We start from the raw sequence: 15,659 nt of genomic DNA, 5'->3' as shown, positions 1-15,659 counted from the left end.
TTGCATTGTGAAGGCAACCATGGACATCTCTCCGTCTAGCCTGGGCCTGGGGAAGGGATTGCTCACCCACTACTGCAGTGCCACTTCAGGCTTCTTCCCACGCATGTTCTCTCCCGAAGCAGCTGCCATGTCCTAAGTGCCCAGCAGCTACAGGCCCATCTGGAGGGTGGCCAGGCCCAGTGGCTTTTCAGGAGAAACCCAGGCATAGCGTTCTCATTAGGTAAATTGGCAATTGTAATCTGTGAGGTTTTTCATACAACGAATAAGGTGTTTCCCATTATACTTGCTGGGCAACAGCCACCTCCCTAACTTGGGACTGTTTTCCTGACCCAGGTCAGCTCAGTGCGGTGGGCAGGAAGGCGTCTCCCCGCACCTGGACCCACGCTGCAGCACCTCTCGGAGGGCGGTGCGCGGCCACACGACCTTTTCCGTTCGGTCCTTACGCATAAGCCGCGGTTCTTTCAATGTAAGGGGCAGAAAGCAAGTGCCAGAAGAGCAAAGGTGGCGACACGCCGGCGTGGCGTCGAGTCGGGGATGGAAGGAGCCGGTGGCCACGGGCAGGAGGCCACGCCCAGCCCAGAGCTTTGAGGGCCAGGGCCCTGCACACCGCCGGGCGCTGAGTGGGCGCCAAGCGTCAAGCCCTGCCCGGGTATCACGCCTGGGCGGTGGCCATCTGCAGTGGCCATCTGGGCATGGCCGGGTCAGGACCGGGTCCGCTCTCCCGCCTGCGCCCTCGGTGATGGCCTCTGTCCCTTCCACTTTCAACTCCGAGGACTCGGCCTAGGTGCCCGTGGGAGCTGTGCGGCTGGCGCTGAGGGGCGCCTGAGGACGGTCCCGTTGGGTTAGGCCTGGTGACGCGGCTTGAGGAAGCGACAGCTCCGGGAGCCGAGGCCGAGGCGCGCCCGTGTGCGGGAACGCGAGCTGAGGCGCGCTGGGGAGCCCGCCTGCGGCTGTCGTTTGCGCGCGCGCCTCGGAATCCCGCTGGGCGGGGGCGCGCCTGGCGCGGGGGCGCGCCTAGCGGCTCCCGCAGGAAGGACCGCGGGCGGGCGGCCGCGCGCAGCCTCGGAAGCGCCGTTCCCGAAGGTGGGAGGCGGCGCCGGCCTGCGGGGGCGGCCTCGGCGATGGCCGGCGCGCGGCGGGAGCGCTCTCGGTAGCCGCGGGAGGCGCGCGGCGGCAGGATGGCGTCGGCGGGGCCGGCGGCGCCCGGGGAGCAGGCCCAGGCGGCCGAGGCGGAGCCGGGTTGCGCGGGGCCGCTGCTGCCCCTGCAGAGGGAGCCGCTCTACAACTGGCAGGCGACCAAGGCGTCGCTGAAGGAGCGCTTCGCCTTCCTCTTCAACTCCGAGCTGCTGAGCGATGTGCGCTTCGTGCTGGGCAAGGGCCGCGGCGCCGCCGCCGCCGGGGGCCCGCAGCGCATCCCCGCCCACCGCTTCGTGCTGGCGGCCGGCAGCGCGGTCTTCGACGCCATGTTCAACGGCGGCATGGCCACCACGTCCGCCGAGATCGAGCTGCCGGACGTGGAGCCCGCCGCCTTCCTGGCGCTGCTGAGGTGAGCGGCGGGCGGGCGGCGGCGGGGCCTGAGGAGTAGCTTGAGGAGGCGCCGGGGCCGGAGGCGGCGGGGCCCGGGGTGGCGAGGCCTGAGGAGGCGGAGGGAGGAGGCGGCAGCCGAGCCTGAGGAGTAGCCTGAGGAGGCGGCGGGGCCTGAGGACGCAGCGGGAGACGGCGGGGCCGGGGACGGCGGGGCCTGAGGAGGCGGAGGGAGGAGGCGGCAGCCGAGCCTGAGGAGTAGCCTGAGGAGGCGGCGGGAGGCGGCGGCGGAGCCTGAGGGGGCGGCGGGGCCGGGCCTCAGGTGACCTCGGGCGAGGCGCCGCCACCCGCCGGGCCGGGCCCTCCTAGGCCGGGGATGCTCGGAAGGGCGGCCGCGGGGCCTGAGGTTGGGGAGGGCGCGGCCCCGCACGGTGCTGTTTTGGGTGGGCGAAGGGGGTGGCCGAGAAGCCCTGCGGGGCCGATGCGCTGGGGGTTGGCCTTCGCTGTCGGGAATTGCGACTCCTTTGTCGCTGGCGTCAGCGAAGACCCAGCCCGTCGCTAGGGGGACGCCCGGGGCTGAGGCTGCACCTGCCTCGGTGCTTGCGGGCGGACCCGCCGTCCGACCCCGCTCCCGTTAAAGGGGGAGGTCCGCTGAGGGGACGGGTTCGGCGGGATCGTCTTCCGGTTTCGGCGCCCTAGAAGCAAAGGCGGCATCGCTGCCTCAGTAACAGCAAGCCCGGTAGGGACGTGTAGGTGTCCCCCACGTGACACATGCGACGGAAAGCCCAAGTGAGGGGCCCCGGGACGCCGGCGACCCCGCAGACCCCGCGTGCGCCTTAGCCAGGTGGGCCGCAGCCCAGTGCGCGGTGGCAGGAGGGCGTCGGGCCCGAGACCTGGGATCAGTGCGAACTGGAAAAGTTTGCTCGGCTGGGAAAGAAATACTAAGGTCCCATTAATAAGCAGGGTAGATAGCTTAGGAAAAGAGAAAACACAGATAATAAAGAGAATGTTTAACCTCATTACTAATAAAGAAGTGCAAATTAAAACACTGGGAAATGTTTGATTGTATATATTGTAACAGAAAAAGAAGCTTTTTAAATCCATGGAACCGCACTACACAGTGAGCTGTTAAACCATGGGCTCTAATAGTACAATATAAAAATGCGCTACCATTAACATAACAGATGTCCCTACCACCGCAAGGGGTTGGTGTTGGGCCTGCATGTGGCATCCGTATTTTATGCAGGAGTGTTGTCTAATAACAAACAAACAAAAAAACATTGAGGTACTTTCCCTTCTCATTAGAAAAAAGTTTGCATTAACATCTGATGCTAGCACTCTCTCACAGAGGAGGTGGTAAAACCCTTTTGGAAAACAGTTTGGTCTGTAGATGCAGGCACACTCCCCACCCCCACCCTCCCCACACACATTTCCAAAATGTTCAAGTACTGGAAAACCTCAGTACAAAGCTATTTACAGCAGCGCTATTTATAGTAGTGAGGAAGTGGTCAACTGTAGAGAATGGTTAGGTAAATAGGGGTAGGTTCCCTTGATGGCATGTATTGTAGCCACTAAATAAAGCACGTATGTAGATAGTAGCATGGAAATGTTTGTAATAAATGGCATTATGGTTGTGTTGCAGTGATGAGATTATGGGTGCCTTTTTTTTTTTTTCTTATCTGCTTGTTTCCTATATTTTCTGTAGTTTGGTTCAGTTATATTTATAAGAGTGGGTAAAAAATTCAAAAGCTAGGATCTAGGCATTTTGGTTTTTGGCTTGAAGTTGACCAGAAGGATTGGCTTTAGTACATTTATAGTTTTTAGAGTAGAAGTATTTTTCAAAATGGTCTGTAGATTATCTGCATTATAATCTTCTGGGATGCTTGTTGAATTCCTCACCACTTACAATGTGGTAGTTAGATTCAGTTATCAACTTGGCCAGGTAAAGGTGCCTAGGTATGTTGCTGTGGACAAGAGGCAATGGTACGTGAACCTCATCTGTTGCTGATTACATCCGCAGTCCGCTAGGAGGCGTGCCTGCTGCAATGAATGATGTTTGATTTAATTGGCTGGTGCATAAATGAGAGAGCTCAAAATAGGACAGCCCAAGCAGCTCAGCACACCTCATCTCAGCACTCGCAGCTCAGTCCAGGCGTTTGGAGATGCAGAAAATAATCACCCTGGGGAAAGTTGTTGGAACCCAGAGGCCTGGAGAGAAGGCCAGCAGAGACCACCCTGTGCCTTCCCATATAAGAAAGAACCTCGGTTAAAAGTTAGCTGTCTTTCCTCTGAAGAACTAAAGAAATAAATCCCCTTTTATTAACAGCCAATCCGTCTCTGGTGTGTTGCATTCTGGCAGCTAGCAAACTAGAACATACAATCTTATCATATTTGTAAGTGGGACCTTAAGAGCACTGTAAATACTCTCTCTCTGAGCTATATTCTACTGGCTGCAGTTTGAGAGTCTTTGATCTAAAAATACTGACTAGCCTATTACTTTGGGAAAGAAAATTAGATTGCTTGGATGAGAATGTAGAGGAAAATTTACTTATTTCATAGTTTCATTGACTGTTAACCAGTCAACCCCTTCCTATCCATAGAAGATACTTGAGATGTAGCTCAGTGCAATTTGTTTTCTCATTTTTCTGTTTTCCATGAGGTCACAGCATTTGTCCTTCTTCAGGTTCCAGTCATTGTTCAATTATGCAATTGATAGATCTGGACTCATTTTTTTTTTTTTTTGCATGGGCGGGCACCGGGAATCGAATCCAGGTCTCCAGCATGGCAGGCAAGAACTCTGCCACCGTGACCCGCCCTTGGACTGATTTTTAAACTTTGGTATTGGCTAGCAGTGAAACATAGATATTTAATTTAACTAATATTGTGTGACAAAAAGATGGCTGATAGTCTAGTTGAGTTGGAAAAGCAGGCTCACTTGGGCCTTCTTTTATTATGTTTACTGCTTGAATTGTTAACATAAAAGGCTTTTGGACTTAAGTTTGAAGCTCTTCAAGAAACTGCTTAGTTTGACCTGCTTGATCCATAAGTGATGTTTTTCAGTTGTTCATTTGACAAATACTCTCTGCCTCCCTGTGGCAGTCACTGTTTAAAGTGTTGGAGATAGAGCAGGTAAACATGAAAAAGGCCCTGCCCTCATAGAGCTTATGAACTAGTGTGGGGAAACAAAAATAATATGTAATGGTGAGTACGGGTAAGTGTTTTTGAAGAAAAATGACCAAGCTTTAGGAGAAGGAGCATTTTCAGCAAAGGAAAGCATGTGTGATGGCCCTAAGTTTCTCCTGCTGGAAGAGCTGCAAGAATAAAACCAGTATACCCGTGGGCTATACCAATGTGATGAAAAATGGTCAAATTCTGGATATATTTTAAACGTAGAACCAGGAGAATTTATAAGACATTCAAGAACGGATGTAGAGTAGGCAGTTATATATGTATGAATCTGGAGTTTAGGGAAGAGTTTCTCATTGAACATAAATTTGAAAGTTAAGAGAGAATGGTATTTAAACCACGAGACCAAATTAGATTGCCTAGGGAGGGAATGCACATGGTGAAGAGAAAAGAAGTACCTGGATGAGCCCCAGGGTACTTCAGCCTGTGGAGATGTAGCACATGGATGAAATGAGCCTGAGATGAGCTGTCATTGGAAGTAGAAGGAAAAGCAAAGAAGTCTTATCCTGGAAGTCAAGTTGAAGAAAATGTTTCAAAAAGGAAGGAGTGGTCACCTCCTGTTAAATGCTGCCAAGAGTTGAGTAAAATGAGGACATTGAGTTGAGCATTTGTTTTAGCAACACTGGAGAAGAGTGATTTCAGCAAACTGATTAGAGTCAAGAGAAAATGACAGGTGAGAAACTGGAAACGGTAAGTATAAACAATCTTCTCAAGAAGTTTTATTGCAAAAGAGATCACAGAAGTGGAGTTGTAGCTGGAAGGGACATGGAATAATTTCTTCTGTTCTTCTTAATAGAACCTATGGCATATATACTCCCCCAACTATATTCCCAGGCCTCTGCTAATCTCCAGACCCCAGTTCCCAACTGGACATTCACATATGAATGTCTGGTACCCATGCAGGTGAGCATGTCTAACAAAAATATCTCTTAACATTTAAGAGTGCTTACTGTGTGCTGCTAACTGTTCTTAAGTACCTTATGTGAACTCTAACTTCAGAACAGAACTTTGAGGTAGTCACACTTATTACCCACTGTATTAGCTTTTGCCACAATAATGCTGAATAATAAAGCATCCCAAAATTCAGGGGCTAGAAGTTGGTAGTAAGGATGGTGGAAATGAGAAGTTTGGACTAAAACGTCAAAATTGATTGAATGCCTGCTTATGACTGTTCCCCAGCCAGTTCTTACAGATTAAGCCTGGGTGAAAATCGACAGGCTCCTCTTTAAATAGATTGAAAGAACTGCCTGGGAGGAACTAGGACTGCTGGGATGGCTTTGGCACCCCCGGGTAAGGCTCTCCTTATAATGACATTGGGGAGTCCTGGCCTAAAGGTAGGTGCCAACAAGCCTCCCACATATGCAGAACTCCCAGCCAAATTTTCAGTTTTGTAGAGAATTTTGTCTGGAAAACAGCTATCTACACAACAGAGAAAACATACCAGCTACTAGAATACTGAGCCTGGAGACAGTTACTAGTCATTTGACACACGAGGAAAATCAAAACACAAATGAGGAACTAAGACAAACAGGGCAGCCGACTCACAAGGAAGCATATAATTCAGGGACATGAGAAGTTTTAAAACTTTGCTTGGTATCATCTTGAAAATCTGAGAGCATTTTTGCATTGAGACATGATGCTGGAGAGAAAAAAAAGAATCATCAGGAAACAGGCAAGAGTTCTTAGAAATTTAAACATGATTATTGGGTGTAAAAATAGAAGGACTAGAAGATAAAGGGGGAGGAAGCCTTTTAAAATGGAGAGGAAAATAGATTTAAAAAATGAGACATAAAAATGAATAGCCACGAAAGTAAAAAAGAGAAAAAAAAAATAAACAAAAATAAATAGCCAGTACTTACTGAGGCTAATTATATATGCCAGGTACTCTTCTAAACACTTCACATGTTTTTTACTTTTTTGATTTTTTTACATGGGCAGGTGCCGGGAATCGAACCTGGGTTTCTGGCATGGCAAGTGAGAACTCTGCCACTGAGCCACCATGGCCCGACTTTACATGTTTTAAGTGATACTAATCCTTATCACAAAATTATGAAGTAGAGGAACACAGTGAGGAACTTTTTAGAGAGGAACACAGTGACAGTAGCTTTTTTAAAGGCACAAAGCTGCATGTAATGGCACGAAGGTATAAACCCAAGCAATCTCTTCGAGATTGCACGTAACTTAAAACAGCCCTTTCTTGGTTGTCCTTATACTAGTATAGCCCTGGAAGCAGTCAGAACCCAGAAGTGATATGTGGTGTTATATGGCAGATAGTTCCTGTGTTACCTCAGACTCAGTTCCTCATCTTTAAAATGGAGATAACAGCACCACATACTTTCTTTTTGGGCAGAATACACAAGATGGTATCTGTCATAGGATAAACACTCAACAAATGTTAATTTTTCTCCCATTTTTTACTACTCTACCCCCTGCCCCAGCTATGTGATCTCTTAGCATAGAGAACTGTGCCTTGCTTGCTTTTTTAATATCCTGAGCTCCTCAATAATTATGGCATTTAATGCCATGTGAATATTATGAATGATAGAGCTGGCTGGCTTGAGTCTTCAAAAGAAGTTTTTGGAAAAATGTTTTAACACGTTGTAGTCCAGAAAAACAGTAGCCATCTTTTTTTTTTAATGGTTGTAAACAAAATGCAACTCTTACTTTGTGTCTCCCACTGTCCTTTATTTTTTTATTGATATGTTATATATTCACATACCATGTAATTACCCAAAGTGTACAATCAACGGTTCAAAATATCATATAGCTGTGCATTTGTCATCACAATTGACATTTTTTTCTTTTTTGTGAAGAATAACATGTACAAAAAAATGATGTATTTCAAAGCACATTGTAGAACAGATTTCAGAGTTTGGTATGGTTACAATTCCATAAGTTTAGGTTTTTACTTCTAGCTGATCTAAGATACTGGGGACTGAGAAATATCAATATAGTGATTCAGCAATCATACTCATTTGTTAAACCCTACCTTCTCTGTTTAACTCCACCATCGCCTTTGCTCTTTCTCCCACTCTTCATTGGTATTTGAGCTATGCCTGTTCTAGCTTTTTCACTTTGGAAGGGGCTGCCAATAATATGGGATAGGTAGATGAAACTGGATGATGTTCTGGAGAGGCTGGCCACTCTGCACTTCAGGACTTACCTGGTCCACTGCAACCATTGTTTTTGAACCTGATGAAGGTTCAAAAACAATGAAGGGGGTATAAGTCTGAACAACCTCTACTCAAGATAGTCGTAAGGGTAGTGAAGTTAACAGGAGAGTGCCAGGATTTGGTTAGGGTGGAGAGATAAGGAGGTATAGCAAGTTAGGGTTCATCTCAAATGGTCATTATGGGCTGTAGGAATGAAAGAGGAGAGAACTGAAAGGTAGAGGGTAGTGACATAAAGTAGAACGTATTTGCCCTGCTCACTTCAGTGTAGTAGGGGATTCTGAAAGAGTGAATGGCTTCATAGACATTTATTTTGTGACCTGAGTCCTGGGGAAATAAGTAATAATTGTGTTAGTGTCTTTAATATTCCTGAAATGAAATACTTGCTCCTAATGCTGTACTATTCAGCATTCTTAGCTATCGTGAATGCAGCAAGAACTGGACAGTTAACACCAAGGTCCTCTGAGGTACCACAAAGGAGGCCTAAAGTTGATACATAAAAGCTCAAGTATTGTTCAACCATAACTTCCCAGCCCTTCACTGAGAATCTTATGCTTTATGTGCAGTTCTATAAAGCTGATTTATCTAGTGATTAGCAGTAAGAAGCAGCAAACTAGGAGGAAACAGTATGGGGCTGATAGTATTTGAGAGAGAATTGGACCTAAAAACCCTAAAAGCACACAGCAACGTGGGGTCATTAAATCTATTATTAAATTGCTTTATTTCTTCAAAGCCCCATACTCTAATTTGCGGTCATTATAATTCTGGGATAACAATGAAAGGTTCAAAGATGTCCAGAATAAGAAGGTATTATCAGAAAATAAAGGAATGTTTTGGCATTTAGCAGTCTGAACTACAACTGTCTGTAGATTTCCTTAAGTGAAGCATCCTTTGAGAGGGAGGCACAAGTGAACCATTGTTGTCCTTAGCAGCTGTGGGCTGGTAAAAAAAGCACTCTGAAGACTTGGCTCAGAGACACGAGTTTGTCATGTGATCACTTAACCTCTTTTTCCTCTGTTACATGGAGAGACTCCTGTCTATCAGGATTGCATAAGAATAAAATGAGATAATATATGTGCAGATGCCCTGTAGGCTGCAAAGTCTGATGCAAAATTCAGGTTATTTTTCAGTTTGCTCATTGTCTTTGAAAATATTCCTCAGAGGTTTAACTCTGACAGATTGCTTATCTAAAATATGACTGACCATCACTGCAATTTCTTGATTGCTTTCCAGATTTCTGTATTCAGATGAAGTTCAGATTGGTCCCGAAACAGTTATGACCACTCTTTACACTGCTAAGAAATACGCGGTCCCGGCCTTGGAAGCACATTGTGTGGAGTTTCTCACCAAGCATCTTAGGGCAGATAATGCCTTTATGCTCCTCACTCAGGTAAGTAACTGTAGCTAAATATGTATCACGATAGCTGGGAAAATTGTGTATAAGCATAACTATATGTGAATATTTAATATTTCAAGATGATTAATTATATGTCATGTTAAAGTATAAGTAGTTATTTTCATAATATAATTCAAGGAAATAGTGTCAATTCATACGATTTTAGAATACAAAAACAAATTAAAGTTTACTTAATACAATCCTGAATCATGTAGATAAAGAACCTGGAGTCTTATATACGTAGAGGGCTGTGATTTATCCTAATGGTTAGTTAGAGTTGGAATTAGGATCCAGTGTTGTTTCTGCCATGCTTAAGAATATGATGACATACATTTTAGTTCTCAGATTTTTGTTGGATCAAATATTTCAAGTTCAGAAAAGTCTTAAGATTCAGTTTCTTTGGCCCTGTTTCTGGAAGCTTGCTGACCCACTCTTTGAATGATCGCTATTTAAGGTTTATATGAAATATTCTTTTTGACATTTTAAAAGTTTTCATTAAGTGCAATACGCATTGAGAAAAGTGCACATATTACAAGCATGCAGTCTGATGGATTGTCACTAAACTAAGCATACCTATGGAAGCATTAACCAGTCCCTAACATATTTTATTTAGCATTTGTTAAGTGCCTGTAATGCTAGTGTCATACTTTAGATATAAATAAATTGCTGATTTTCTTTTTAGACAATGTTTTTAAAAGTCTAAGTTGATAAAATAAAATCCTATTGAATATTAATGTTGGAAATAATTATGACTGTCCCTTAGCTCAACCTTCTCATTACAAATATAAAACTAAAACCTGGACTAATTAACTCCCTGCCCCAAATCTCACAATAGGTTAGTCAAGACCAGAGCCCAGAGCTCATGTTTTCCAGTTCAGTCCATCATATAGGAAATGTTTGATGGTTCCTTAAAAACAAACAAAAAACCCTCACCAAATATTTGTAGTTACAGAAGAAAGAGCACGCTGATGTCACCCTTTCTGGGACATAGTCACAGAATCCTACCTATATGTAGCATGCCAGGCACTAAGCTGGCCTCTTTACATATATTATCACGTTTACTTCTCACAACTCTGTGATGTAGTTTATTGTTTTTATCTGCATTTTATAAATGAAGGAATGTAAACTTACAGAGGTTTAAATGTCTTATTTAACATTAAACAGTTAACAAGTGATAAATCTAGGACCTCAACCTTAAATCAGTAGTTCTCAAAGTATGATGATATTGGTGATGATGATAACAAGGAAATGTGATTATCGAGTGATTATTCTATGCCTGGCACCATTCTAAACACTTTGTATGTATTAACTCAGTTAACTTCACTATAACTTTAGGAGGTCTAGGTATTGGAGTAAAGGTTTTCTTATTATCCCCATTTTATAGATACTGAGGCACAGAGACTGGTGACAAGGTCATACAGCTAGTAGGAAAAATGCCTCTTTTTTTTTTTTCCTCTTTTGAATTTATGATGAAATTCAAATTAAAAAGTTGGTATTTGTAAGCTTCATGAGGTTTTTCAGGGGCTTTACTGTGTATGGAGAGGCTCACATAACCACTTTATTAAATTCGTAAACCAATAATACTTTGAAAACTAAATGTTTACAAAAAAATAATTGCTATGTATTTGCCTAAATAATTTATGCTACAAATTTAATATAATTTATTCTTTTGAATACTTCAAATATTTTAAGTAGCAAAACATACTTGTATACTGTTAAAAACTTATTTCAGGAGACTCAGAGAGAGCAGAGAAAAGCCAAAAAGAAAAAAAAAAAAAAAAAACTTATTTCAGCATGTGCACCTAAACCTATTCAGAAGTATCAGTACCATGTATTTAATTCATTCGTTTATTATTCCTTTTCTCTTCTTACTTTAACACCTACTTTAAATTATATTAATCTGCCATATCAAAAAAAAGTCTCAGGTACTGGATTACAATATCTAATTATCGATCAGTTGATTCTTGGTTTGCGCATAGGACCCAGTTGCTTCTCTGTGATATATTTTAAGTCCCAAGTGTTGTTATTTAAGTCAAGCTTTCTCTTTGTAGCTAAACTCTTATCAGACTTTTTAAGCATATATTTTTTAACATCGATTCTCATTTGTGTGTTTTGTTTTATAACTAAATGACTCCCCTGAAACTATGTTTTCTTTGAGACTTGCTTAGTCAATAGAATAATCCATTATGAGGGTCTGTTGCATCATTTAAAACTTAAGTCTGTTTATTGATATTTTGTTATAATTGGAAGGACCATTTGGAGAGTTCATCTCCCAGATGAGAAGGAGTCAGAGTTCTCTCCATTAATACGTTTAGCTAATTTATCCCCTTGAAGCCGTATTGAACCCCTTTCTACTTGGCCAAAACTCTGACCATGCGGATCAGTGCTTTTGGCTTACTCACAGTTCCCTGCATTTATCTTTCTTTTCCTATATAGAGAGATACAAGTGCCTATCCACACTTATTCTTAAAAAGACCAGATACCCATATATATTAACATTTCTTTATGGAAATTAATTAAAAAATTAAACTATTTTATACTAAAAGTTACCTTTTTTGAAACAAGGACTGAAATCAAGGCACTGGGGTTTGCACATGAATTTTAGTGGTAAGCAAAAGTGTGTGATGCTGCTCCTGTTTAGATACTTTTTGACACCCTGGAAAAGATATTTCTTTTAAAGATAATGAGTTCATATTAATTTTTCCAGTTTAATATATGTTTCTATACACTTTAAAGTAGAAGGTTTCAAAAATTACAAAGTCATTTTGTAACATTAATGTATGATGAAAATCTTAAATATATATTCAAAATGCTTAACATTTTTAGATGTTTATTTATGATATAAAACTGAATATAAAACTGTACTTTAGAGACACAAAACTGAGCAAAAACATGCAAAATTGAGAAAACAGACCCTATACCTATCATTTCCTTGGCTAACATCATATGCTGGTACATTAACCACGTGCTTCTCAAACTTGCAAAGAAATCACCTGGGAATCTTGTTAAAATGCAGATTCTGGTTCAGTAAGTCTGGGATGGGGCCTGCAAGTCTGCATTTCTAACAGAGTTTCAGGTTATCCCTCCATTTGGAACAAAATGGGTTAACAAATGTCACTGTGAGAAAAAGCAAACTTTTCAGTGCTTTCTTGGCCTGAGAACTCAATATTATTCCACATTTTTCCTTAGTGTGGTCATGTGAACTAGCCCCCAGGTTGTCATGTGAACTTCTTGTTCCTGCCAAGTGAGTCATTTGAGCTGGACATGTTCATTACTTGAGAGGGCCAATGTCATCTTTATACCTAAACAAAGTTCCAGTATACTGTACCAGCATGATTTATACAGAGAAAAACACTTTTTATGAAGTGATACAGTCATAGTGGTATTTATCAGAAATCATACCAGAGTCAAGCTCAGTTTTGTGACATTTGATTTACTCTACCAAGCAACAATAAATAGATTGCATAGGAGACTCGATATTGTGTTTGTGATCTACGACATGACTGAAAAATTCCTACCCCAAATAAAATAATTTATACTAAAAATTTTTTTTTTGAATGAACAATCAAGTTTTGTATGAACATAACTAAAGATATGATTGAATTAGCCAATTAAAATTTCTGCTATTAGACTTTCACTTGTTAAAATATATTGTTTTTTCATATTTCAAAAGTACGTGAATTCCCGGTGCCTGCCCATGCAGAAAAAAAAAGTACATGAATCTGGGCGAGCCATGGTAGCTCAGCGGCAGAGTTCTCTCCTGCCGTTCCAAAAACCTGGGTTTGATTTCTGGTGCCTGCCCATGAAAAATAATAATAATATTAAAAGTACATGAGCATAATCCTAGACTGGATCCTGTATTAGAGGGAAAAAGTGCTATAGAAACCACTGACAAGATTAAAATATGTATGGTAGATTCTACAAAAAAAGTATATTGATGTAAAATTTGCCTTGTCAGTTACTATGGTTAGATAAGAGAATAACCTTATTCTTAAGAAGCACACACTAGCATGTTTAAGGGTCAAGGACCATAATGTATTTTTACTCTCTGATACTCTCTGAATCGTTCAGGGACAAAAATTAGAAAAAGAGAGAGAGCATGCATGCAAATGATAAAGTAAATGAAGCCAAAATTTTAGACAAATAACATTTAGATAGATAAATCTGGCAAAAGGGTATATGGATGTTCTTTATACTAATCTTGAAACTTTACTGTGAATTTGAAGTTATATCCAAATAAAAAATTTTTGAAGGACAGTAACATGAAATGGAGTTAGAATTTATTCTCATTCAAATTTTGAATTATTTAAGGCTAAATTTTTTTTTAATTTGACTAAGCAAGTTAAGATGAATAAGCTCAAAGTATAATCTAAGAATATTTTCAAATGTATTTTAAGTATTGTCAGATTTTTAAAATACTCAGCTGGGATATTTTTTTTTTTTGACATGAGCAGGCTCCTGGAAACTAACTCGGGTCTCCAGTATGGTCTGTTGATTTAAATACACACATATATAAACATAAAATTTTAGAATTAAAGCTAGTATATTTAATGTTATCTTTCCTCCCCCATAAAACATAAGGTACTCCTTAGTTTAGGGGTTTTAATCAGTTGTTCATTATTACCTGCCGTTAGACTTTCAATTGTTAAAATATATTGTTTTCTCATATTTTAAAAGTACATGAATTCCCGGTGCCTGCTCATGTTAAAAAAAAAAAAAAAAAGAAAGGTACATGAACATGGGTGGGCCATGGTGGCTCAGCAGGCAGAGTTCTCGCCTGCCATTCTGGAGACCTGGGTTCAATTCCCAGTGCCTGCCCATGCAAAAAAAATTTTTTAAATAAAATTAAAAGTACATGAACATGATCCTAGACTGGATCCTGTGTTAGAGGGAAAAATGCTATAGAAACCATACATAGAAATATATATAATAAACTGGGAAAGTTAATATGAACTCATTATCTTTAAAAGAAATATCTTTTCCAGGGCTGTCACAAATCCTTTGAAAATAGGTTTTACTTTAAAATTAAAGTTAGTCATCAGTCATGCCAAATAATATTGTCATTTATGGTGTGGCTGTTAATTAATTGACAATATTCTCAGCACTTTTCTGCATGAGGCAGAATGAATACCTTTTTTGCAGTTAGTGTTTATTCAGCCTATTTAATGTAAACAGAGCTGACCCTAGGCCAGACTGAAAGCTGCTTGTTGGTATACCTAGCATTATTTCTCTTTTTTCAGCATTTTACTTCTTTTTTTTTTTTTTTTAACTCCATTTGAGGTTGGCCTCCAGTACCTGCCTGCCGTTTATTTTTGTTTTCAGCTTCTTTTTTTGAAGTATAATATGGATACAGATTGTTAGGGCTCAGAAAAATAATTCTAAGGGCAAAAGGAACTCTTGACGCTGAGCCCCTCAGCTCCCTTCCTCAGCATCCTTGGCAGGAGTCCCAGGGTCCAGATATAAACCAGCCGGCATACTGGCTGGTGTTGTATCCTCCAGACAAATGAAGACATCCCAGATAACTAGAAATACGGTCATAATCTGTCTCTGCTGATAACACCCTCCCCTACCAGTGCCTCACCCTGCCTGTTAAATACAGCCACACATCAAAGGAGAATTGTGTGTCAGTACCTCAGCAGTCTATCATACCCTAAGTCAGCACACCCCATCCAACCCAGGGACGACACACCACCTTGTGGGTGGCATCCTCTCCCGACGTCACTCTCCCTTTAAAGCACAGCTCCCAGAACTGAGGGCTAGAGCCATTTTTCTTTCCTTTCACTAGCAGCTTTTGCTGGCTCCTGCCTGCCTGCTTTCTCCCTCTTCAGTGAACCTGTTAAGCTTGACTTGCTGTCCCCTGTGGATTCCTTAACTACTCCATGCCTAACACAGATTAAAACACACAAGCCTATATAGCTCAACTTCTGACTTCTTAAGGACTAGATTAAGTTTATTGGGCTCATATGGTATATACTCTTTTGTTCAGTAATTATTCTGGCTTCTTTTGCTCATCAGTAGTTTTGTGAGATTCATTCATATTGATGTATGTGTTTTAAATGGTTCTTTTCTACTGTTGTGTAGTATTCCTTCATGCAAATTTATTTGTTCATTCTTGTGTTGTTAGGTCTAGTTTTTGCTTTGCTTCTCTCTTTGATTCTCAGAGCTTTCTTTCTCTAAGATTCTCAAATTCTATTCCCTCTCTCCATTCCAAAATAGAAAATGGAAAAGATATATAATGTTTGTACTTGTGTGCTTGACAATTGATATGATGGTTTAGTCAAAGGGTCATAAGATTTGGATTTAAGTACTAGCTTTGCAACAGGACAAGCTGGATGATCTTGGGCAGGTCAGTCAGCCTCTCTTCCCTTCTGAAAGGTGGAGTA

At 42.0% G+C, this 15,659-nt stretch overlaps 1 protein-coding gene across 1 annotated transcript in view; it reads left to right on the top strand.

Moving 5' to 3' along the window:
* The first annotated feature begins 1,178 nt into the window (after nucleotides 1–1,178).
* The window catches only part of BTBD1 (BTB domain containing 1), a 73,163-nt gene continuing 58,682 nt past the window's right edge, over nucleotides 1,179–15,659 (top strand). The window contains exons 1-2 of the mRNA XM_077124324.1: nucleotides 1,179–1,546; nucleotides 9,114–9,270. Coding sequence (XP_076980439.1) covers nucleotides 1,179–1,546; nucleotides 9,114–9,270 — 525 coding nt within the window. The remainder of the gene's footprint in view (nucleotides 1,547–9,113; nucleotides 9,271–15,659) is intronic.

Source organism: Tamandua tetradactyla, chromosome 12, assembly GCF_023851605.1.
Source record: "Tamandua tetradactyla isolate mTamTet1 chromosome 12, mTamTet1.pri, whole genome shotgun sequence".
Classification (NCBI taxonomy): Eukaryota; Metazoa; Chordata; class Mammalia; order Pilosa; family Myrmecophagidae; genus Tamandua; species Tamandua tetradactyla.
Note: the sequence above shows the minus strand (reverse complement) of the source record. Positions and strands in the feature narration are given on the sequence as shown.